General features: G+C 41.5%; 1 protein-coding gene across 2 annotated transcripts; it reads left to right on the top strand.

The window, feature by feature from the left end:
* The first annotated feature begins 2,930 nt into the window (after positions 1-2,930).
* prss12 (serine protease 12) lies at positions 2,931-23,883 on the top strand. Of its 2 annotated transcripts, none has more exons than XM_046414437.1 (13): positions 2,931-3,383; positions 5,197-5,335; positions 6,356-6,528; positions 6,747-6,891; positions 7,495-7,673; positions 8,692-8,833; positions 8,928-9,148; positions 11,627-11,768; positions 14,809-15,014; positions 15,684-15,762; positions 16,439-16,561; positions 20,067-20,362; positions 22,589-23,883. In XM_046414437.1, the coding sequence occupies exons 1-13, from the start codon at positions 3,050-3,052 to the stop codon at positions 22,918-22,920; spliced, it is 2,511 nt and encodes an 836-aa protein (XP_046270393.1). In that variant the 5' UTR covers positions 2,931-3,049; the 3' UTR covers positions 22,921-23,883. The 2 variants fall into 2 exon arrangements, with proteins under 2 accessions (XP_046270393.1, XP_046270385.1); XM_046414429.1 differs by having other exon boundaries at positions 6,744-6,891.
* The last annotated feature ends 3,257 nt before the right edge of the window (positions 23,884-27,140 follow it).

The raw sequence follows: 27,140 nt of genomic DNA, 5'->3' as shown, positions 1-27,140 counted from the left end.
TTTTGTGACATAATGGACGCCGATTGATGACGTCACCGGAAAAGTCGCTATTGTTCCTCCAATCAGAGTATACTGCGTTTATACACTGGAGGCGCTGTGTAGCTCAATATTCATATGTTTTGTTCTCTTTTTCACACACGCACACCGCACAAATTCAAACTGTGAAAACTGCCAGCAATTTCACAGTGACAATTTTAACACACCGATGTTTAGCAGGTATAATGATTAAATGTAAACTGTAATGATTGATAACACACTTACAATTTACTTCAATTCTACTTTGATTTTCATCTGCTGCTATCTGTCCAAATGTCGTTGTTTGTCCCATTCATTTATTGTCCTTGTTGATTTTTGCAAGTTCAGAGTGGATAGACATACATTAAGAAAAGCTGTTCACTGTTCACTGAGGGGAATGGATGTTCCTACTGTGTTCTCATTACTAACACAAAAATGCACCTTCTTTAGGTAATTTGTCTGCAAAGTCTAAACCACAATGTTAGACCTCAAAACTGAGGCCCCACCTACGACAATAAGGCTGCAATTAAAATTTATCTTAAAAGACTGCTGCCAGACCTCCTCCGCAACCACTGACCCTGGACTTTGGATGAATGTTGATATGTTCTAAGGGATCATGATGCTGTGCGAGTCAGGGGAGGTGAATTGGGACAGAAAAGTCTTTGTCGGTTGAGGGGCATTTGGGATAGTGCTAGAGGGGTCAGTATTCTGTAAGTCATTTGTGGGAATGGTTTAATGGTTTACAATGGAATGGTTTACTGACACTTAGTGCAAGTCTGGAAAAACAATGCGGCAACATGAAGCTTAAATGCAGAGTGTCATTCAAAAAAAAGAAATAAACACTTTAACACACTTAAAATTTCTTTAAACTATCAGAAAAAAATGCATTCTTAAAGCAAGAAGAGCCACTTTTCAGCAGTCGAATTTACAGTAGTCATACGTGCTGGTATGAGCAGTCAAACCCTGGTCCACATTCTAGCCTTGCCGTGGTTTTTGTTGAGATAAAAAAAAAATGCCTGGATTGCTTAAATGCTTTCACAGTCTTCTCATACTGGATGTGGTTCATTTATTTAGCATAACTTCTGAAGGCTCCCTTACACATACTGCTAATACTGAAGTTTTAATTGTTTTTGCTAAGCTCACATCTTGCACCTTAATAATTTTCTTGTTCAGATCATAATCAAAGCTTGTATCATTAGAGACGTGAAATAATACATGCTCACTTGCCTGACATCATTCAAACAGATCAGAATCAAACTCTGTTCAAAGATCAACTAAAGTAGAATGAAATCACTAGCATCAGTCTGATTGCCACGAGCCCCATGCAGAGCCCCGATGTGGTCCTCCCCTGTCCCCATGGGAATTTGGTCAGTTTCATTTATGGTCTCTGTCCCACCATGTCCCTGCCTGGGTGCTGCACCACTGTGGTCTGACTTCAGCTTAGCAGGTGGTGATGTGGGCCGCAGCCTCTCTATTTCCTCTGTGCTGCCAGATGGGTGTTAGGCCAGGAAAAATGTGAGGTGGAGGCTGGGTTAAAGTCACTGTTTGTCAAAGAAGGACCCACAGTCAGCCAGCCTAGAGAGGCAAAACATACCAAAAAAGCTGCAAAACATCATATTTTGTCTTTTCAATACACTTTCGATTGTAGAAAAACGGTTTTCACGTAGTGTTACCTGACAATAAACAGGATCAGTTTCAGTTTTCTTAAAGGTCCATATACAACATTCACCACATAATCACACTAACAATCAGGTGTAAATTTACTCTTAATATTCTCATCATTATTTAACACACATGGGAGGGGTGTTGGTTGCGAATCTTGGACAGAACCCTGTCCATATTCATAAGGTCAGAAATGCGTTGTCCACACAATATTAACATTTTGTTTCAGACATTGGTAACTGAGTGGTTGTCATAAATTGGCTATTTGCTAACAACTGTCCTCTTGCCTGTAGCCGTTTTTTCGGGAATCTCTTGCACTGGATAGTTCATATCGTTTTCCTAACTTACTATAATTGACAGAGAAACCGCAGAATCTCACTAGGTAGCCACAGTAAAAACAACAACAACAACAAAAAACAACGATGGTAGACACGCCTTCTACATGATCCACCCTGAAACTCTCTATCTGAATTGACGCATTCTGATGACGTGGACACAAAGGACGCTTTTGGTTCTCCAATCAGAGAATACTGTAAGATATTCGACACTAGAGGCGCAATGTAGATCTTCTGCGTCCCGTTTTGTTCTCTCTCTCAATCTCCCTATCTTCCTCTCTCATACAAATCCAGACACAGTGAAAATCATCCCTCACATAATGCATTTATATATACATATATTTGTTTTTACACGCAGGGGGAGAGAGGGAATTCATGTTTTTATCATTCATGCTTTACCAGTGTGGCTCAGAAAAACAATTCCTGTTAAGATCACCCCCAAATACACACACCTTAATATGAGCCATTAACAAAGGCTTTTGAGTTTAACTTGAAAACCTAATTATAGATTCAAGTGAGTAGATAGTATGATAAGAATCAAAATTCACACTGTATCATGTTGTTTCTACAATAGACCATTTCTAGCAAAGTTTGGGGATTTTTCGTGTTCTATGATAATACTGTAAATAGGCCAGTAAGCCTATGGTAAATATTTTATAGTGTGCTATTTACAGTAATTATCACATTACACTTTACTGGATGGTTCCCACCTACTCCCTTCATATTTGCTCTAAAGATCATAAAAATACCTTGATTATATAGCTAAGTCTATAAAATTACGCTACTCAGGCGACTTAAATCGTATAAAACCCCAACATAGGGGTGGGGAGGGTGGTTGTAAATATGTTATTGAACATTCGTTGGTAGACTGCCGGCCCTTTAGCCCACGTAAATAGGAGTTTCATTGATCCGCACCGTTTTTCCCTGGTGGGTTCTCACTGCCGTCCCACGGCCGGGCGATGAGGCTGACTGAGAACCGCGTCCCCAGCTGATGATTGAAGCTACCGTATTAAGCTGCCCACACTGAGCGACCTAACATGAATTTAACATTTTTGACTCTGACAGCCGCACTTTTGGCTGCGAATAGCGGCGTCTGTAATCCCGGCAGCGTCCCTTCATTCATCCTGCCATTCACTGAGTGCGTCCAGAGCCGCGGGAGAGACGGCTTCTACCGGGGAGCGATAGACGTCACCGAGTCCGGCACCCGGTGCATGAACTGGACCGAAGTGGCCGGCTTCAAGGAGCGCTACCCCGGAAAAGGACTGGGAGAGCACAATCACTGCCGCAACCCGGACGGCAGGATCAGACCCTGGTGCTTTTTCAGGAACCACAGAGGCAGAGTGGACTGGGGATACTGCGACTGTAAACAAGGTAAACACCAGGCCTGTTTCTGTAGACATCCATGATCTAACATATGGAGAAACATGATGAAATAGACGCCTTTGAGCGGGTATTTAAAAGTCAGCGCATACAGCCTAAGCCAACTACTGTGCGTCTACTATTAAAAGATGAATTCATTTTTATTTTGGCTCATGAGGAGCAGATGCGTGTGCGGTGGTGTGTAAATGTGTGAACGGTTTTCAGGACAACGATTTAGCTCCAATTGTGTTCAGCCCAGAGACACCGTGCTGAAGTATTTAGACAGGACACACCTTCAGTATCCCAGGTGTGACTCGGTGTATGAAGATGGCAAGTCTAAGCACATTTGTTCCATAATTAGTCCACAGTTATTTGCTTAGATGGTGCGTTTGGCATTCGCACAGTTAGAAGGATCACCAGCCTTAAGAGAATGCAGGCTGAATAAGATCTCCCTGCTCTTATTAATGTAGTTTGACATGGGTAGAGTCACATTATCAATAGCCATGTCAAGCACACAGGTGTGAAGTACAAAGTGAGGCCAAAATGAACACTGATGACAGCACCGAGGGCTCCACATCTGTGTGTTTCCGAAAGAGAGAGAAGTAAGAAAGAGAGACTGTGGTAAATAGGAACAGAGCGTGTGATTTCCGTCTGGCACAGGACAAGCAGCCTGTTGTATTTTTAGTCTTGGAGTGTGTTGGCACAGCAGGGCTAAATTATCTTCTGGTATTTCATAGGCCTACATGGAGATGGCATACATTGATCTTGTTATTAAAGATGTTTTGAAATGCTTTCAGGAGTGTTTGTGGAGTTTATGACCTCTGCAGATAAGAGACAGGTTATTCTCTTTGTGTTCAGATGTGCTGATGGCAGTAAGATGCAGGCTCGCACCTGTGTGTGTCTGCGGCACCTTTACATTCTCTGCTGCCATGATAACCCAAATACATCAGATAGGTACACAGAAAACAATCAGGTTAGCTACATCAGCAATGTAGATTGTAGAAGAATCCTTGTTGTTCTTGGGAGAAAAGAAAACAATATCCTGAGCGGAGAGCTAAATGTGTCACTTGTTGTGACAATAAAAAAAAATAACGAGAGGAGCAAACAGTCACCTAACTCTGTAACAGTATTTAATATTTTTAACAGCAATATTTATCTTTTTTTTTTTCTGTTCTTAGACTTGTTGACTAGTAGACTAGACGTGACAAGTCGCACATGAAACGTTATGTCATTAATGCCGACAGATTCAGACAAGTCAAGTCAACTTTATTTGTATAGCCCATTTTAACAAGCAGTTTGTCTCAAAGGGCTTAACATAACATCAGCAACATCCTCTGCCCTTCGACCCTCACATCGACTAAGGAAAAACTCCCAAAAAAACCTTTAACAGGAAAAAATGGAAGAAACCTCAGGGTGAGCAACAGAGGAGGGATCCCTCACCCAGACGTGCAGTGGATGTTGTACAGGCAAGAAAGCAGATAACAACATGAGAACGACATTACTAAAAAGACAAGTAGAACAAAATCTCAACTCATAAATTTTTTTTTAAATTTTCATGTGATTCAGTGGCACAGTTGGGTTGTTTGTGCTCTGCTATCATCTTTACAAAAGTCAAACTCAGCCCGTCCTCTTCCTTTTTCTTTTTACACTTGGATTGAGCTGCCTTTCATCCTGTCACCTTTAATATCTCTCTGTTTCCTAACACTCTATTAGTTTGTGTGTTTTGATATGGTGTGACAGTGATCTTTCATCTCTTTGGCATCATGTTTTATCCCCCCAGTTTGCTGTATTATTGTACTTTCCTCTGACGCTCTTCCCATCCCAGGCTCTGTGCGTCTGCAAGGGGGCCGCTCCAAGCTAGATGGCAGGGTGGAAGTCTATCTGGGAGGAGTGTGGGGGTCCATCTGTAGCGATGACTGGGGAGACGAGGACGCTGCAGTGGTTTGCAGACAGCTGGGCAAGGGGTGAGAGAGCATGCATACATGTGCTCGGACATGCGCTATTTGCCTCCCTCCGCCTGTCTCTCCCTCGCACATGCATATTCGGACACAGGTGCAAGTCCGGTCACCATCTGCCATATAAATTCACGGCGTGAAGCTGCCTTGACGCATCTGACACATGGCTGGAGTCCGATGGAAATTTGGTGGGAACGTCAGAGGATTACACAACCCTTCAGACTTACAAAATGCACACGCACTCTCACACACAGTCTTTGTACTTTTCTTGTGTGACCCTTGCATTCCAACCCCCAATTCCCCAGAGGTATTTAAATACCTCAAGTGCTTAGCTATTTACCTTGTTACCAGCTTTCTTTCTGGCTCTGTGTCTCTCTCACACACATACACAAGTGCAACTGCGTCTTATGGTTATGGTCTTATTTGCCGGGTCTTGAAGGAGCCTGTAGGCAGATCATACATACTGACGGTGCTTATAAGGCCGGGAGTAGTCAGTTGAGAAAGGGTCTGATTTCCCTGGAGAACAGAGACGTTCTGTGCGCTCAGTACACATGTTGACACTAAAACCAGCGCTGGCATGCATGGTGACATGAACACATGCCCGTGTGTGCAGATTCACACAGGAGTCAATGGATGTCCACAGCGGAAAGGAAAGAGGGCAAATGTCAGCCATGCGTCAGCTGGAGTTGTTGGTGATGACTTTCACATGGCCGATTATTGAAAGCTGTTGGGTGTAAAACTGCTGACCGTATTGGCCCCGGAACGGCAGATCATGAACATACAGATGGCTCAAAGTTACTGCTGCCAGGCTAAATGACTTCTTTTCTGCACTGAGATGTCACCTTTATTTATTTATCTCAGATGATATAAAAAAACAGAAGTGTCAAGCAACTAGCATTTAGGTTTAGGTTCTTCTGAAGTGTTTTAAAAGTCTTAGTCAACACCTCTTATCAGAAAAGACTGGGTTTGCTGTTAAAGAATATTTCAAATTAGTAAAAGTAACTTGTTTTGCTTATTGATCTCCTGCAGGGTCTCGGGTCGAGCACGCACAGTTCCCCTGTTTCGTCCTGGCACGGCCAAGCTCCACTGGCGGGCGGTCCATTGCCAGGGAGAGGAGCCAGACCTGCTCCAGTGTCTTAAGACTGCCTGGAATGGAGGGGAGTGTTCTCAGGCTGCAGCCATCACCTGCACCCAGCAGCAAGGTAAGCACCCCTCACAGGGAATTACAGGTCTGCGACATATGAATATGATGAGATCGGATGCCTCTAAAAAGCTACAATTCTACAATAGTCTCAACTGTTTACTTTAAAATGAAAAAAAGTCCCTGCATTTTGTGTCGACCTGCACAGAGCCTTTGCATCTGCCTGCAAAGAGACTATGTGTGAGTGTGTGTATTTGTGCTTGTGTGCTTTTTCAGTAGCAACGCTCCCTATACGGCTGGTGGGAGGTCGATCGCAGACAGAGGGCACAGTTGAGGTCTTCCATGCGGGGCAGTGGGGTTCCATATGTGATGACCAATGGGACGACAGTGATGCAGAGGTGGTGTGTCGACAGCTGGGGCTGAGGTGAGGGGGCACCCACCTACCCACACACACACACACACACACACACACACACAGATATTAATGCTCATATTAGCTTTAATTCCAGCTAATAATTAGCTTTAAGGAAGTCTGCTCTGTGTGTGAGAAAGTGAGGAAGATGTGTGATAGAAAGATAGTGAAGCTGAGATGAGTTCATGTGGGTGTCCAGCCGTCTGTCTCTCCGTCTCCAAAAGTATGAGAAGTATTCTTTCCATTCGGACACACAGCGAGAGGAGCAAGCAGTAAAGAACATCTGGGGGTCAGATAATGAATCAGGCTCATTGTTCCTGCATGAATTCTAGCACCACAGAGATATGCATATTTAGCAACTCTACATTCTCTGCAAATGTTCCTGTGTTCCTGTTTTGTGGTTTTGCAATGTTTATGTATGCACGGATGTGTGTGGCAAGCAATTTCTATAACACTGATGTGAAGTGCCATAGGTTTATTCCATCCAATTTCCGAATTAAACAACACAGTATCACACACCTGGTATTTTATAAGCCGAGGTCAGTCAGTATTTCTGTTTTTGATTGTATCAGAACTGGAAACCAAACTCTTCTCTACCTTCTCTTTTCTTTCTAGTGGTGTTGCAAGGGCATGGGGCCTGGCACATTTTGGCAAGGGTACAAACCGTGTGTGGCTGGATGAGGTGCGCTGCACAGGCAATGAGCTCACCCTGGAGCAGTGTCCAAAAAGTGCTTGGGGGGAACACAACTGTTTGCACTCTGAGGATGCAGGAGTGTCCTGCAACCCTCTTAGAGGTGTGACAACATGTGCATCAGCATCCGCAACCCACAATATTCACAATGACATGCAATGGAAATGCACACGTATTTTGCATGCACTGACAGGACTGGGACATGTGCGTGCGTGCACACACACACACACACACACAGAGTGTGCTGCCACAGACACCCATTATAAATACAAAACTATTTATTGATACCTGCAATATTCATCTATGTAAATTATTACATAAAACTTACTTTTTGTTTAAACTTTTTCACTACTTCTGTTTTTGATTTGTTTTGTTCTGTTTTAAATGAAAGTAGAGAGGCCATGCAAAATTTCTTTGTCTCTCAGACATTTGTCCAACACAGGTGTAGCTGATAACATCAACAATGGTTGCATTCCATATGCATTTTTTGGTGCTTGAACCAGTCAGTGTGGTGTGCACACCTTGTGCACACAGAGTTACTGCAGTGCCTGAACTGAGTAGAACAATTGTTGATGATCTTAGCCACTCCAATCCTTTCCCTGCTAAATGTTTTTTGTCCTGTAAATATTGCAAATTGATTTCAGAGAGAAAAACCAAATGAAAGACCCCCTTGAGAAAGGTGGAAACATCACCCCACATTACTTCCCTCTTAGAGTCAGTGAGACATTGAAGGGGGAGCTTTGAGGAGAGTTCTTGGTGACCAGGCTGGGAAATTCAGAGACTGATCGTTGCTCAGCCTGAGCAAACAATGTGGGAAAGGTTCTGTGCAGTTTCACCGCACACAAAGAGAGGAGTAAGTGTCTGGTGTGTTGCCAGGTGACCAGTTTGTGAAGGCAGAAGTCTTAAGGACTGGACACTGTGCAGACACTGACTAAGAAGAAGAATTTTTTTATGGCTTCATTGTGATCAGTAACAATAGCTTAAAACATGCAAGAGCATGATTATCTGTCATCTATTTGGGATTTTTTTTTATACAATGGAAAGTCATGAAAATATGTTTTCAGCCATGTCTTCATTAGAGAGGGTGCTGCCTAACTCTCTGTCTTTCTCTGTCGCTCCAGATGGTACTGTTAGGTTGGCAGGGGGTGAAGTCAGCCATGAAGGACGTTTAGAAGTTTTCTACCGTGGTCAGTGGGGGACAGTGTGTGACGACGGCTGGACAGACTCGAACACTCAGGTGGTGTGCAGACAACTTGGTTACAGGTAATTTGAAGTGTTCATGCCACCAGACAAGCACAGGCACATGCAGGCACTGTACTGCAATGAATGTCTGCATGTGTGTATGTCGAACTTGCAGATCAGGTGAGACTCTCCTTTCTGAAGGACTAGACATCACCCCAGTCCCACGCTTCGGGGTGGGGTCAGGGCCCATTCTTTTGGATGATGTGAGCTGCACAGGGAAAGAACCAAGTTTGCTGCTGTGCAACAGGAGGGAGTGGCTCCGTCACGACTGCACACACCACGAAGATGTTAACATCGCATGCAGCCCTGAACACAATGGAGAGAGTTTTCCATCTAGTAAGACATTGACAGACACTGCTTTTAATGTATGGGCACAAGTAGATGGTCATTGTTTTTCGTCACCAGTCACCATAATGTTATTTGAAGCCATAGGGTGGTTTGTTACAACAACACACCTGGGAATGTGTCGTCCATATGGGGGCGTTTGAGGTTAAAGGTGGGAGGCTTGCAAATTAGTGAGCACATGTGTGGGCGAGTTTTAAACGTTTCTGGTCAGTGTTTTGGGATAATTGGTCGTGGTGCAGGTATTTGCCTTTGTAAATGGTAACGGTATTTGCCAAGTAAGAGCCCAAAAACTGCTCTCAAAATTTAGAAGTAGTCTCTTTTGCTTCTTTTAGTCCATGTTAATGATTCGATAATGTTGATCATTTGATCTTGGATGGATTTTTTTTTCTGTGTTGCCATTGCTGAATACTAATCTTCCAGCCACTTTGAATTAGGGTTCAGACTACAAATTGCTGTATTTTATATTCATACGTCACATAATTTGAGACTAAATTTCAGCCTTCATTAATTAGCAGAATAAACATGTATTTCTAGTGACACTAGTGAGATCAGGGAAAGTTTTTTGTGAATCAAACAAATCTGAATTTTTTTTTTGCAAAGGTCTTTGTAATAATAACGATTAGAATACAAATTAAGACTAAAACAATGACTGTAGCCTAAGAGCACACATACTTTATAGACATACACTGAAGATCAGGAAAAAAATGATTAAAGTCTCTGTGCATTTCCCCCCCACGTCATAAATGTGTAAGGTGATCTGAAATCTGTTTCTAAGATCTCTGCCAGACTCAAAATGCAGTCGACTGGATCTCAGTTTACTTCAAAGAGGAAAGCCAACATTCTACAAGAGGCAGACAGAGGAGGATTTGAGTCATGCTAACTCTGATAGGCACAGCTGTTAGCTGGCTTGCCCTTCCTGAATAACCGGGCCACTTGTAAAGTCCACATAATTAAATGGACCGCCTATAAACCTTTACCTAAAGTAAGTCACTGTCACGCCACTATTCCTCACTACAAGATTGTGACTACCAGGCATCAGTTGGTTTATTAATTTTATGTATTTTCTTTTTTTTTATTAACTCCTGGGATCCACACAAAAGACAAGACATCCACAAATCACATTATGAACAATCCACAATATCAACGAAACAAAATAAAAGAAGTGAAAGTAGTAGTTCTCGCACATTCATAATGTCACCTCAGTAACTGCTAAACCATCACAGAACACAGTGTGAATGGAAAACTGCACTCCACGCCTCTTTATAAGAAGAGACAGAAGGAATCAGTTGTGTTAGTACATGCTAAAAGCTGGAGGAAGGGTTTAATGGTACCATTAATCAAGCTTATGTCTATAGCCCCCAGACACCAATAAAGATGTGTGAGGACGGGGCTGTATGGAACCAGTAGCGGCTAAGATTTCACCTCACACTTTATAGAACTGTTTAATTCTCTGCCATGTGTCTTGATGTTGGATGTAAGAGATACAAGTCTATTAAGTCTGGTGAATGTCACAGAAAGGATACATCATGGCTTTTATATCATGTCAGAAGTGATGATCATTTGGGTTTAGGTAGCTTAAGGTGTTTGGCAAGAGGCTGAGGGACAATCGCACCCCACACCCACTAAAGAATTATGTCATTACTATACACTGTCTGTGTGTGTGTGTGTGTGTGTTTGTCTGTGTGCTTTTGTTTGAGTGTTTATTTGGGTATATAAATCCCCCCCACCCAACATGCCACAGGCAGATTAGTTTAGGTTGTTTTTGGAAAAGGAGAAAAAGCAGTCACTCTCTCTTTCACTCCCTGTTGTGCCAGACCATCACAGGGTTATAACAGAGCTGCAATGTAACATTTGTGTGTGTGTTGAAAAAGCGGAAACAACAATGTTTGTGTTTTTAAGTAAAGGGACACAAGATGCTTTCTTAATAGCCAGCACCAATTAGGGAGTAAACATTCCAACAATTAACTCTTCCCCTTCTTTATCTCTCATGCCTACAACTATAATGTCCCACACCCAACACTTGAATGTGTGTGTGTGTGTGCGTGTCTGTGTGTTTGTATGTGCATGTCTGGGCATTTGTGTGCAGACAAACAATGATGGATTGTTTTAACCTGAAGCCCAGGCTGATTTGATTAACAGTGTGGGTGAAAACCATTTGAGAGAGAGAGAAAGAATAAGAGTGTAAAAATGTTCTCATAGCGACAGGAGTCTAACAACTTAGCCTTATGGACATACAAGTGGTTGCATGCATGAACACAGATGTTCAAGCTACCTCTTCTGTAGAGGACATGAGTCCACATGCCCCATTCACTAGACAAGTCAGCCTGGAAAATCAGGTTTTATCAGTGAATATGTGCGTGTAGTGTCTTTGAGTATTCCTAGCCTCTGGGGTTTTGGATAACTTTAGCCAGCAAGAGTGAGTCTATTGTTGTTGTGAGTGTTTTTTGCGTGTGTATGTGTGTTTCTCAGGTGTGCCAGTACGGCTTGTGGGAGGAGAGAGCCCGAGGGAAGGCCGGGTGGAGCTCTATCTGTCCGGACAATGGGGGACGGTCTGTGATGACGGATGGACCGATCGTGACGCTGAAGTCGTGTGCCGACAGTTGGGATACAGGTATGTGTGTATCTGCAGAAGTGTTGGAGAAGCCTGTTTGATAACAGTGTGTTTCAAAGGGACATGGAAAAAACTCAATTAGAACAATGACTTGCATGGAGTACGAGCAGGATAGATGAAGGTGCTGGAAGTGGCTGCTTCCACACACCGTTTACTGGTGTAGGCTCAAATGGGAGAAGATTACCCATGAGGTTTAGAGAGAGAGGGGTGTATGTTACATCTAAAAACAGTGATTATTTTCATCGATTGGTTGATGATTGGCTCGTTATTCATTATCTCTCAGTTAATTGAAAATAATGAAAAATACCCTTCAGTTTGCCAAAGCTCAAGATGACATTTGACTGCATTTCAAAAAGTTGGGATTTTCAACAAAAATTCCATTGGATACAGTAGAAAGAAAAGATATTTTATAGTCAAATTGACAAACTTTAATTGTTTTTTTGTGAATATACACTCATTCTGAGTTTTGATGCCAGAAGGCTATATGTCGAAAAGGATCATTCTGTTTTTATTTACGTATGTTTTCCACAACGTCCCACCTTTTTTTTGGCATGAAGGTTGTGTTTAAATTTCTTATTGCCAATAAAAGGCGAAGAAGACCTGCAAATATTTATTTTAAAGTAAGTGGTAAATTTATGGCAACTTTATTTCAAATCTGAGATGATGAAAAGAGCATTAACATATTTGACAATTTTCTTTCAATCAACCTAAATTAATCAACAAAGTGTTTTAAGTCCGATGCATTTTCACCTTTTCAATATTTTACAAGAATTTCAGATTGCAATATCTTTATTTATTTTGATATGAAGTTGAACATATACAATATGAGTGTGGGTGCATGTGCACCAGGAAACTTGCAAAGAGAGTAACATTCTTTCTTTTCCCTGTTTCCCTCTCTTATCCTTCTCAATTTGTATTTTTGTGTATTTTCAGCAGGATGTTGGGATGGATGTAAAATGTTTGGGAAAAATTCACTTGTGAGCTGTGGCATTGCAATGTGATCACTCTATACGTTCCACTCACTTAAGTGAATCCAGACTGGCTACTCTTTTTTTTTGCAAAAGCAATCACCACTTCTCAGACTTGGCATCTGTCTTACTCTCACTCCCACTCTGTGTCTGTCTTTCATCACTCTCCATCTCTCAGCTCTTCTCTTTTTTCACTTTGCACCTCATCATGCACAAGTCCAGTTATAAGCTAAACCACAGAATGCTTGGCTTTGAATCATTAAAAACAGCCTCTATTTTCTGAATTAATCTTTAAAATTTGTGCAGTAAATTTTTTTTAGCTCTTCTTTTGAGCCCTTGGTGTGTTACCAGCTGCTTTCATTAGAGGCTTTAGCTGTGCTCTTTTTGCGGGGCCAAGGTAAACATCCAATTAAAGGGCAGGCCATTCGTGCAGATGACCCATTCACAGCGACAGATATGTTGAGGCGAAGCAAACTACCTCATCTCATTCTGTCTGTGTCCCATTGTCTCTTCCCTCTGAGACGCCGTCCCATTTTCCAAAACATTCCAAAGGGGTGGCAGGGGAAAACTGTAGCAAACAGTCTTCATTTTCTCTCACGTGACTCCTCAATGAGGGACACTCACCTAATTTTCTGTGACCCAACCGTTTGTAGATGAAAGTCACATCTGGAGTGGATAAGCATAAGAGTATGAGGGGAAGCGTGTTGGAGGCATGTAAAAGCCATGTTAAGATCATCATTCTGTCTCACACAGGGTGTGGTGAAAGCCTGTTACACACACGGCAGGTCCCCAAGGGTTAGAGGTGGCTCTGGTGGTGATAAAATAAAATATACGCAGACACACACACACACACACGCGCTATCACACAATTCATATTCAAAGTCAACAGTTTGACCCAGAATGGGGACTCACCAGAACCTGGACAATGTACACACACACAGACACACATGCACGCATGGGAAAAGGTTTTCAACATAAAACTGCAAAAAATAATTTATAGTCCAATTGTATATCTTATACACTGAAATGCAAACAAATTCAAAAGCAGTCACAAATTAAAAAGATATATGACAAGAACAGCAAGACTTTTTGCTTAGATTGAGGAATTTTTTTGAGGTTTGTTTAAAACTAAAGTAAGTAAAGTGTCTGCATCTTATTATCCATTCACACACCTTGGCTGCGTTCTTTCTTTCATCCCTCCTTATCCCAGGGTTATCCTGAATTTTAATTGTACAAATGATGACAGAGAACACCTTTGAGCATTTAGTATTCAAAGGGATGATTGCAGATTATGTTTCATTTTTGACTAATGTTGTGTTACTGCATGTTGCCACAGAAACACACCAAGCAGGCTTGATGTCAGTCTCTAGGCTTAGTTCCAAGTGACTTGGAGGGTCTCTTCTGCATGCTAAATAGTGCTCAGGGAGCTATTTGAGAGGCGGACACAATGCTAAATGTCTCAATAAGAGACATGAGATTCCCTTTGGATGAGTACGGATACATGACCTGCCACCCATCAAGCCCCAGGGACGCAACATGATATCCTCTCAGCTGGTTATCTATCAATCTTAATTAAATTCATAGTTGCACTCCATACATGCACACACACACACACACACACACACACAGCCTACAGGCCTCTGTGTGTGTTAGTTAGCTGCTAATTAAAGTCAGAGGTGAGATCATGATACAAATACTGTTGCTATCAGAATGTAAAAATGCTTTTACTCGCCTTGCGTCATGGCCAGAGAATGTCAAACCATAACATCTACACTGACATGTCATGGCCACATATACGCTTTCATACACACACACAGGCAGTGCGGGGAGCACATGTCTCTAGTGTGGGCCTTTCTCCACCACCTGCTAGTGGAGTTTGGAATTTAATTTAAAATTTTAAGTAGTCAGTCAGCTATCAGTTTCTAGGTGAGGAACCTGGGTCCATTTTTGGATTGTTGTATCTATATAGTAAATTAATGTTCTGAAGGTTGGCGAACCAGTTTCTGCTTTTATTGTGAAACACTTTGCAACTTGGCAGTGGCAGTGAAATATTTTCTGTCCTTCATCCTCAGTGGGGTGGCAAAGGCCCGAGTGATGGCGTACTTCGGGGAGGGGACAGGACCCATCCACGTGGACAATGTGAAGTGCAGCGGCGAGGAGCGTTCGATAGCAGACTGCATAAAGCAGGCACCTGGCACCCACAACTGTCGCCATAGTGAGGATGCTGGGGTCATCTGTGACTACGGTGAACTGCAGCCCAGCTACAAAGAAGTCAAAGGTTAGTTTTTTGGGTGTTTTTTTTTTTTTTTTCATATGTGGCTCTGAAAAAATGGAGGCCCTGCGATTTATTTGGAGCATCCGCAAGTGCATTGAGCATGCGTGAGACGATAGTGTGTTTAGTAAACATTTCCAATATGTCATACACACTGAAAAACAAATGAGAAACAAATGACGCATCAGGAGGTAAGATTTTGAGGGGAAGGCAGGAAGGACTTCGGTGTGTGTGTGTGTGTGTGTGTGTGTGTGTATCCAGATGGTGAAATGGAGAGAGCGATGTTATTGCTCCATCCTGTCTGTCACACATAAGGGCAAACTCACATCATGCTATCCATTACCTGCACACATGCTATTACTTCCATTTCTCACGTGCACATACTGCGGAAAGTCAAACCAGTGCAGGAGAGTGTTTAGTCTCCTCAGTATGATAAATTACATCTTCTGAAAAAGCATAGCATAGCATCACATAAGCAGAGACCGAAATTTATTTAATTTATGTCAAGTTCACATGTGGTGGCAAAAGATGAATTTCAAACATTAGTATTTTTTCGATCAGTCTAAATATTTAATTAGAGCAACATCTGAGCCTAAATGTATGGTTTAACAATCATCACCCTCCCACACACTCTCGCATATACACACCCAATGGTTCCTCTTTTGTCTCTGTCAGACCCTGTCAACTCAATTTGTGGTCTGCGGCTCAAACAGACTCGCCAACGCCGAATCATAGGAGGAGAAAACTCTCTGAGGTAAGCTGGAGGGGACAGGAGGGATTAATGAAAGCGCAGAGGACGCCTGTCAGAGACATATAGAATAAGGACTATTGGACACATTTTCAAGTCACTAAGTCTTAGATGGAAAACAGCTGATCTGAATCTTCATTCAGAGATATCCATCTGTGTGCACTTACAAACGTGAACATGCACTACATGTGGCTAAGTGAGTAAAAATGTCAGCATTGATGTCAGTATGTGAGTGTCTCAACTACCAGGAATTAATTTACATTAAAGAGAAACAGGCCTACATGGCCCACATTAACAAAGTAATTCTCTGGTTATGAATGTGTGAGTGTGTGTGTGTGGGAGACAGAGAGTGTTTGGGATAAACAAAGAGAAACACAGCATTTCTGCTTATTTGTATACAACCAGGAGCATGTGGTTGTATTTATGGGTAGTTGATGTCCTGCAGGTTTACTTAAAATTGCGGCATGTAAACTAATTCTGCCAACCAGATATGCTAATGTTTACCATCCTCCAAATAATTATACAAGATGTATTTGGCTGTATTTGGCTGTTGGCTACCTGTTTTGGGCTCCGCTCAGCAATCAAGACGCAGTCATTCCTGTTTTATGTTTTGTTTGTGTGTGTGTGTGTGTGTGTGTGTGTGTGTGTGTGTGTGTGTGTGTGTGTGTGTGTGTGTGTGAAGGGGTGGCTGGCCGTGGCAGGCTGCGATTCGTCTGCGAGGATCTCGAGGAGACGGGAGGCTGGTGTGCGGAGCGACTCTCATCGACACCTGCTGGGTCCTCACTTCGGCACACTGCTTCAAGAGGTCAAACACACGTACTCACACTGACAGCACTCACACACTTACAGTAGGTATGTGTTACAGTGTGAAAGCTGATGTTATTATTATTAATCTCATACAGCTGGTTTGGTATGGACCTCAAGGTTGACAAAAACACTTCAGGTAAATTTATTTTCAAATTTCATTTTCAGGTAAAAATATTAAACAATTTATTCGCACAAAATAGAAAAAAACAAGACAATGTAAATGCCATACAAACTAAGATTACAACAAGAGTCAGTCCAGCCAATTAAAACCAATTTACAGCCTGACTGTCAGGAAGGTTCTTCCACTCTGGTTAGCAGTCCAATATGCTGCCTATATGGACAGTAAGGGAATATCTGACACACAGCCAGCCAGGAAATAATAACATTCCTTCACTTATCTGTTTACTCAGTACACTTCATGCGTCTTCCCCGCTCATCCTGACAACCACTCCTCTCCTCGTAATGACCATGACGTTCCACATTACATGAAAGGCAAACAGGCGGCACTCTGCTCACATGTTAAAATGCACTCTAAAATCACTCAGAAAAATACAATTAATTAAGACACATGGGGCAATTAAAACAATGCAGTTATTCAGTGCTCTAAACCCACTTTCAAAGCTGTTTTTCCGACAGACACAAACACCTATGGCTTTTATACTGTGTGTTTGGAGTTTTGAAGTTATCTTCATTCATGGAAATGTGGGTGTGCTTATGCATACATTTTCCTCTGCCTGTAGTTTGAGTTACAGATGAGCTATGCAGTATATTTACCTCCTCGATATATTCAAGTCCGACAGAGGCATGAGAACCTCCGAAATGTGAGCGGTAATCAGTGATGTGGTTTGGCTGTGGTGCAGACAGCAAGGAGACGCAGCCAGAGTTACTTCGTCTCAACTTCCTCTGCTCTGGGGGCCTCCACATGGCAGCACCAACATGAAATCCATCACCTAATGCATACAGCAGAAGGCAGGGGAAAGGCTTGTGCACACACACACACACGTACACACACACAGCTGAATAGACACACTTGGCATATTTGTGAAGACTTGAGAAACTTGAGGGCTGTGAGAGCACTAACCCTACAGTCTGCATTTGACATCTATAAAGCACATGTCAAGTTGTCAGGCGGTATTCTAAGATATATCTTTTAGTTACGTTACTAAGTATTAGTTCCAAGCTTTGGGTTTGGAAGGAAAACCAGAACTGCAGCAGCTCCACTATTATAAATCATCCGCTTTATTTCCACATTAAAGAGAGGAAGGGCCAATCCACTAAATCCTTTCCACCACCACATCTTGAGCCATTCCCAGGCCCCTTGCACTAACAAAGTTGTACTGTACAAATGCAGGAACCTCTGTTTTGTAATGTGACCCTTCCATCTTCTTCGTTTATGTGACGCACACAGAAAACAGAACGATGTGCTCGGCTACAGATTAGGACCACTTGGAATGTTGCAATCAGGATTTCTTGGGCTGATTAATACAAACAGTGCGATTAGTTGACCACTAGTGTAACTGCAGATTGATATAATGAATTGACTCTCTGCTATCAGTGGTGAGTCATTTAAAACCGCACAGTATTCACTACAGTAGCCATAATAATTAGTCTCAAATGTGACAGTCTGAATGTTCAACAGATTTTTCTTCAGGCTGCGAGCCAGAACATAAATGATGGTTTTGTGCAGGCAAAAATAATCATATATCTGTCACTCATCTACTGCTTCAGGCATTTGCTTTTTATACTGAACGTCTTTTAATGATTGATTGCAGCCTGTGAAATTCATTTGTCAGAGCCAGACTGATGATATTCTACTGATTGCTGCAGAGTGGCACATGATGAATAATTATTTCTGATATACTTCTGCTTCTGTTTGTCATTGCCCACCACATATTAAGACGTGATGAAATTGTGAGAGCTATTTTTAGCCGTACATGGGATATTTGTTAATATGGACATTGCAAGCAGACGAGAAAGGTCAGACACAACAAAGTAACACCTGATCACAGATCAGTCTTCAGAGCTTCGACCTGTTAACTCCAGCTATGACAGCTTTGAAAAGCAATTTGCTGCAGCCAGAGCTCGCAGACCAAGGCGGCACTTCCGACTTTGCGGTGTCACCTTTCATATGCGCTGACCAAAATAGGGTGATACCCACGCAAGCACACACATGCACATGCACTTGCACACACACACACACACACAGCAACAAGCAAACAGACACACTAATGCTGTCACACAATACACAGAAAATACATCGACAAGCTGTCATACCCGCTTCCGATCGTTTTAATTTTTACACAACAACATAAGATGTTATCCCCTTTGCAACTGCCAGACGTAACTGACAGGATCACATTACCTTTTCTCTCATCCCATTACAGATTAGTTGGTTCATAAAAACTGACCTCAGGTCAGCGGTCACATGCTGACAACATATTAAACCTATTTATTCCTTGGAGCTATAGAGCTGGGAGCTGGCCAGCAGTCACAGAACTCCCACAGATGTTTTTTTTTACTGCTTTTAGCAACACCACCAATGTGTGAAAGGTGTCTCAGATTTTGTCTTTCATCCAGAATCAAACATGGGATTCTTGTACCCAGTGAGTCATTCTAGCTCCTGTCGTGTGTGTGTCCATGTGTTTAGATGGGTATGTACTCTACATAGTTGAGTGGCCAACATGTCTCTACTCTGCCAGGAACGTTGTGGCATTCCCAGGTCAGATCCTCCGGAAACAGTCTACCAGTTGTAACTGGACACGGAGACTTAGCTCAAACGAAAGGCCTCCTTCTTTCACTCCTGTCCTCTTGCTTCCCCTCTCCCCTCCTCCTCCTCCTCCTCCTCCTCTCCTGTCTTTGTTCCTGACTTACCCTGCTCCTCTCTTCTGCTCCTGTCCCACTCCATTTCCAAAAAGCCAAAAGAAGAAACGGAATGTGTGCAAAACACTTCATTATGTCAACCTGTGCGTGAAAAAAAGCATAAACACTCAGACACGGTGACAGATTTATTGTTATCATGCTTGCCTAAACTCTGTCTCTGTCCAAGTTTCCATTTTGTTTAGCCCCTAGAACCAGTGCAAAAGCATGAAATCTTTTTTTATGATTTAAAGTGCACTGATGGAACGCAACGCATAACAGCATTACAGCACTGTTGTGCTGAAGGAGAAAGTACAGCAGAGGAAAAGACATACAATAGAAACACAATCTTTAATACAAATTTTAACTAAAAATAAACACAAAATTTTAAAACAAGGTCACAAAAACTGTAGATTGTTGAAAGAAATGTACTTCATACTGATTAGTGAATACTTTTTCCATCTCTAGATGACCTAATACTGAGGTAACCCCTACCAGAGCTCCAGAGCTCATAATTTTACTGCTCATGGTTTAATGTATCCCCAGCGGGCTTGTTCCCCCCCCCCCCCCCCCCCCCCCCCCCCACACACACACACACACTTTGTGTAATGGCCTTTGTCGATTTATCCGTCTGTTCCTCTCTGCAGATATGGAAACAGCACCAAGCAGTATAAAGTCAGAGTGGGAGACTACCACTCCCTCGTCCCTGAGGAATACGAAGAGGAGTACGCCGTTGATCAGATTGTCCTCCACCCAAGCTACCACTCCCACAGCAACGATTACGACCTGGCTTTGGTTCGTCTGTCACCTGGGGCTGTGGGCCAGATGCCGGGAGAGTGCGTGTCCTTCAGTCGTCATGTTCTTCCCGCCTGTTTGCCCATGAAGAAAGAGAGGGTGCTGAAACAAGCCAGCAACTGTCACATCACCGGCTGGGGTGACACAGGTGAGGATGGATGTGTGTGTGTGTGTAGAGGGGAGGTGAGTATGGTGGCTCTTGGGGTGCAAAAGAGGACATCACTTCATTTCATTTGTGTTTATTTAATTCCTCATGTGCTGTACCATTTATGGCCAGGGGGAAGGACCTATTAGTTAAGGGCAACACAGAGAAACTAAGATTATTTTATCTTTAAAGTAAGCTCCAGTATAATTTCAGTTGGTGCTTATTTATACTTTTTGATGTATAATGTTAATTTCGACAAACTTTATAAGTCATGTGCCATGACGAGGGATATTTTATGTCTCTGTGCTGGATGTATTGTGTTCTTGGGGTGTCCCTTCATCCTGTCGGGAAGGAATTTCTTCAAATTTGGCACAAACGTCCACTTGGTCGCAAGGATGAATTGTTTAGATTTTGGTGGTCAAAGGTCACTGTGACCTCACAAAACACATTTTTAACCATAACTCAGGAATTTATAACGTAATTCTGACAAAATTTCAGGCAAATGTCCAAATGATGAAGTGATGGCATTTACATGTAAAAAGTCAAAGGTCAATTTAACTGTGTCTACGTCATATTGTTCACAAACATTATTATCATTAGCATCATTTAACAACATAACTCAGGGACAGACGATCAGATTGTGGCCACATTTCACAATCTGAAGCAACCACATTTGAATTTGATTTTAAAGGGTGATTGTAAGGTAGAACATACTTTACAGTTAGTAAAAAAATAGAAGGTTATTTAAAAAGAAAATCACAGCACTCAGTCTGTTGTACATTTGCACAGACAGTAAAACGATCATGTGCTGTAACCACAATAATAATCCTACCAAATGTAAGTTATATTGAAAGTCAGGTGCAAATTCAGATAAGAGAGAGGAGAATCCTCTGCCAATAATTGCACTTGTTTCACTTCATGCTCTCTGTCCATACACGCACATGGACACATCTGTTAGTGATCTTTAAATCACATGCTGATGTCATTAATCATAGCAACTTAGTCACAAAGGGCTACAGAAGGTCACAGTACATGTTTATGTAAAAACACGTACTCCCTGATGAAATGTCAGTGTGTCTTTTTTCCCTTAATGTTGGTCAAATTCACATGATGAGAGTGTGAGTGTGTGGGTGAGTGTTTTTTATTAATGTTATTCATGCGTGATGACAGCATGCACACGCGTGTGTGTTTAGAGAGTGTGATGCTGTTAAAATTAAGGCTGAATGTTTGCTTTGTACAGCTGTTTGCATTTGGCAATGCATGCAAACAAATCCTGCACATGCATAGAGCCCTAAAGCGCTAAATCCTCTCTTAGACTCTGCCAGAAACTTTGAAATTGATTAACTTCTAAATTAGATCCCTCTAATGCCTGAAAAGGTCAGACAGCCTTTGATAAGAATGTAAAAAATACAGTGGATTTAAGGGGAATCTGTTGCCCACTGGCAAAATATATATTTTGAACAAGTCATGCACATGGGGAACAATGTGTGCTTCACATTAACAAATGTCAAAACATAATGATTAGAAAAGATTACAATGCACAAAGGACAGAACTGCCCGACATTGATTTTCAGCAGGTATGATGTTTATTCTCTCAGTTTGGTTTATTAGCCTGCTAATATTAATTAACACTTAACACTAAGTCCACCTGAGGCTGATGGGAATGCCATTTGTTTTGTAGGTTTTATGTCATGAACATACAAACACATGTATATGATGAAAAGGAAAATGTGATCTTATGATGGCACTTGATGAAAAGTCAGGGGAAATCAAAGTTCAGTTCATCTCTAGAGACCATGAACAAGCTGTACCAAATATCACAGGAATCCAGACACGTAACTCTGCACCAAAAATGTCATCCTGCTGTTTGTTCCAGAGCAGGAGTCTTCAAACGTTTTCAAGTACTCCAAGTACTAAACAACTAAACCAGCACCAATCAGACCATGAACAACTATTTGATAACATTTTTGCTTTTATATGTTTGTATGGGTTGGCACTGTGGCATGGTGGCTAGCATTGTCAGCAGTATAGGAAATGGATGGATGGATGTTTGCTTGGCTGAAACACAAATATTTAATTTCTTGGCTGCAGAAAGTAAAATTTATTATTTCAATCTGCAGTCACCCCGGTGGTCAACTACGCAGGCTCTGGCCTTTTACAAGTAAACACAAAGATGCTCAGATTCACTCTTCTTAACCTCTCGTCCTAAACTTTTTCCCGCTTTCTCAGGCCGCTCGTACTCCAAGACCCTACAGCAGGCGCCCCTCTCCTTGCTTCCCCGTCGTCACTGCCAGCAGCATTTCCACGGCGCCTTCACGAGCCGCATGCTGTGTGCCGGCAGCGTCCAGCCGGAGAGGCGTGTGGACAGTTGCCGTGGGGACAGTGGGGGCCCTTTGGTGTGTGAGCGTCCAGGAGGGGGTTGGGTGGTTTACGGGGTCACATCCTGGGGCCATGCCTGCCGGACACAACAGTCCCCTGGCGTCTACACCAAAGTATCTGCCTTCAGTTCCTGGATACGCAAGGTGATTGGACGTGAGGAGAGAAAAGAGAAAAAACGATGAAAGGTGACTGACGAACTGAAATAATTGACCTCTACATCACAGAAATTGACTCTCAAAGACTTACTTGACTGGTCAGGCGATGCTATGACCTGATTATCCAGTGATGTAAGTTATAACTTGACTTTCATACAGAGAGGACAAAAAAAAAAAACTCTGGACTATTTCTCCTAGAAACTTTATATATATATATATAAATATATATATTGGATGACATGTCTTTGCTCTCATTTAGGTCATTAGCACTTATTGATTTAATATTCTCACGAGTAACAAGATTTTGGATGGCGTTAAATCTCAACTCAAGCAAATAGCATAACTTAACAATCTTTTTGTTGTCTCTTGTGACATTTCACAGTTGTCTTTTTTGGCTTGCTTTTGTTACATTGTAATTTATGATATGAAATGTGTTATTAAACATGTTGAAAAGGGACCACAGTGTAAAAGCAAACAACCAATGTACATGCATGCACTCATGCATACACCGAAAATGACGGCTTGACATAAATTGACCACCAAAATTCCTTCCTTAGGCACCTAATGCATGATATTCAGTGCTCTGTGTTAAGAAGTCTAGTCATATTGACACTTGCCTAAGTGAAATATGTCTTTCATTCTCATTTCATTCTTGCTGGAGTAACATTTCTGCATTGCATTCTTTGTTTTACTGAATAAAAAGCACATATCAGGTCTTAGTAACCACTCAGGCTTTTCCAGACAGTATTTGTCCTTGTCTCAGTGATACTTCACATTAGTGGAGAAAGGAAGAATCAAAGCACAGAACTGATTTGTAATACTGACGCTGTTAGTTCACGTTATCAGTGGGATGGTTTAGTGTTGCAGAGGTCCGGACAACACTGAAGGGAGACAATCTGCTACACTTGAAAAAACTTTCTTATTTGGTGTTTACTGACTTTGTTATGTTTTGATGTACTGTAACTTTTCCTCATAAAGGCAGATTTTATATAAAGTCTCTGTGTGTTGTGTTTAATCAAGACATTTAAAAAATAATTTGTTTATGTAAAAACATGTCGGTGTTTCTGCATATACCTTCTAAGTGGTTGTTGCACTTTGTATTACATGTTCTGTAATTCTCAAACATTTGAAACGTGGAACTTCCAGATCTCTTTCAGGTTTGTTTTTGACAACAAACTGTCAAAGTGAGCACCACCATGTCAGACAATGTGTATGCACACGCACACACCCACACACAGTGCATGCAAAGAAATGGCAGCCACTTTCTGAGGTTGTCCTCATTTACAAGGCAAACGAGTCATCCTGACTCAACGCACATTTGTGAACTGGGACCAACTGTTACAATGAGAGGCTGCATGAAATCTTGGCAACATAAATAAAAATATTCTCATGTTTCCAGCTTTGTCTTTTGCTCCTTATGTGCTTCAGAAATATGTTCAGTTAATTTTTGCTTAGCATATTTTCTTTCCTTGCAAACCAAACACGTCCATCCAGTAAAGTATGTTTTAATATCAACAGAATAGCACCATCGTTTGGTTAAACCATCACATTAAACTGAATTCTACAGCTCTGTACAGATGAATGTTTCCTGCAAGAGTGAAAATTGTATCTCCAAATAGTGTTTTTTTGTTTTATTTATTTAGTTATTTTTCACGTTTTGTGCTTACTTACTTTCCACTCACATACACATCTATGGGAGATTATGATAAAAATGCCTTAAAATGTATATCATAATAAGGCAAGACGGTGCTTCAATTTATATTGAAAGTAATCATAATAAGAATTAAGTTGTCTAGCTTTGAAGGTGGTGATTAATGTCATTTCTGCCATGGCTCTACTTTCACGATTTCAAAATATTCCATTACTGAGTAATTTATGAGCCAAGTTGCTAAAAATGAAATGCCATCATGCATTATTGTCTTTGTATCTCTGAATCCTTTCTTTTTCACCATCATAGACTTTTGAATAAGCACAGTGAACACAGCAGATTTGAATCAAAACTGGATTTTACGTCAAGATGCGATGGTTGCTCAATGGTACTTGTGCAAATGTACTTTTGTACACACAAAAACATAGGCAGATAATTAGTTTAACTAATGAGTCCAGTAGGTACAAAATGCTGCGGGGAGAATTTTTAATTCCATAATGATTCTTGTTTTTGTTCTTGATCTTGCTTCAAATCTGATCAAAACCGATTGTCACTGCAACGAGCCAGTTGTCCTTCTTGTCTGAGAGTGCCCCCCTGTGGTCATTCTCATGCATTGCAAAACATAGAAGTCCAGTTTTATATTGTAAATATTTTTAAAAATCAAACATCAAAAGCTTTATTATTTTCAGTGTATAACAACATTGTGATGGAAGTCCTATGAGTGTCATTACATTACAAATCATGGGGGAAATAATTGCATATTTCTTGAATTAGATGTGAAATTAAAGTTCAAAATGCTCATACTGTCAGTTATAGAACTGTCATGCTAAGTTTTTCATGTCAGCTGATTTTGATTTTTCAATCCATTCAGATAAACAGAGGGAACGGACAACATTGCCTTTTTTCCGTCTTCTACTTTTTTGTATTCGCGCTGAACCTCCAGCTGCAGCTCTATGCACTAATGAGCTTAAATTAGATGTCACCAGCAGAACAGAAGGTCTCATTACACACGCATAATTTATTTCTACTCATATCTGATTCCGTCCCTTAAAGTCTGGCAACACTTGGGAAAACCAGTTGGGAAAGTTCTAAGGATAATGATTAAACCTCAGTGAAAGTGATCTCATGCACATCAAGTTGGCAGCTAGAAAACTTCCTCCTCAACAAGCTGCTTTGGAGGGCTTTTCAGACTTGGGGTTTGTGCTGTTGTGTTACTACTGATTATATCTTGATTGAAATGCCTGCGTTGGAGTACACAATCCCAAGCCTATTTTTTTTGTCAACAGTGATGTAGTTTATAATTGAATATTCCCTCAACAACCACATCATTACACTCCTTTCTTTGTGAGCCAACTGTGTGCTGTTACACACAAAACTGAAAAAATGTGTAGACTTAATTAGTAAAAACCCTGCCTGATTTACAACTATTACCTGCCCGTGTAAAGTCTGCAATAAAGATGAAATCCTGTTGTAGCAGGAGCACCTGAAATTATTTTATCCCTTTACACAATCAGTTCTGGCTCCTTGCAAACACATGAGGGACTGATGCAGGGATAAACCTGCTGTAGAAAAAGGCAACAATTTATGGGATGTCATATATTTCATCCATACCTGCCAGAAAAGGGTTCATCGAGTTGAAAAAAAAAAGGGACTTGTTTAAAAGTGGTCAAAAATTGATCTTCAGTTCAGTTCTTTTATTTCTGCCTTAGTGGTAATGAATATTTTAATTGATTTCTCATACAGTGCAGTCTTCCAGTCTGATCTTCCAGACCTGTGTGGGCAGTGGTGTTTAAACTCCCAAGGTGTAAATCTGACCGACTCCATGGCTAAGTGTCATACCCTGTTGCTTCGGTAATGTCAAGGCCCTCTATCACATCCGAGGTTTATTGCAAATGTTCTACATTTTATGATCACAGAAAAAGAAAAAAGAAAAAAAGGCAGTTTGACAAATACGATCACATCCAGACATTCTCTGCAGTAAAATCAAACCCCCTCTAACACTGACTGGTATCTGAGTACCATGTTGTAAAGTATAAAACATAGGTTTGCATGTTTTTTAAGTCAATCTGAAAACAATGTTCAGGTGTACCTTATGAACATGGATTTTATCCCTCCTTTCTTTACACAAACATGTGCACCAACCTCAGTGTTAACAGATGTCAGCAAGTGGCAGAATGTAGAATGCAGAGCAAATAGGGTGTGGAGTGTGTGTTTGGTATTTGGTCGTTTGTCTTTCACTGTCTTGTCAGATTTGTCTAACAGCACTCTCTATATTTTGCATTCTGGCGCGATGTTGTGTGAATGGTAAAACTATGCTGTTTAAACAGAAGTCAAGTCACAACAAAAGGTAGCTTATGATCCTTTCTAAACAGAGCAGGTCTAGACCGCGCTTGTTACATTATTGTGTGGCGGTTCAGTTCCCAGTGACCGGCAGGCACACATTCTTCAAATCATCGTCTGTTATGTTTGTCATTAGAGGATAAAAAGCCTACTGTCAACCATTTAAGCCAAAGATGATGGGATGTGTGTGTGCAGGTGTGTCCCTGCAAAATATGGTCCATCTGTGATTCTTGGTCAAACAAACAAACAAACAAACATC

Source organism: Scatophagus argus, chromosome 2 (genome assembly GCF_020382885.2).
Source record: "Scatophagus argus isolate fScaArg1 chromosome 2, fScaArg1.pri, whole genome shotgun sequence".
Classification (NCBI taxonomy): domain Eukaryota; kingdom Metazoa; phylum Chordata; class Actinopteri; family Scatophagidae; genus Scatophagus; species Scatophagus argus.
The sequence above is the reverse complement of the archived record's forward strand: the minus strand, read 5'-3'. Positions and strand labels throughout refer to the sequence as shown.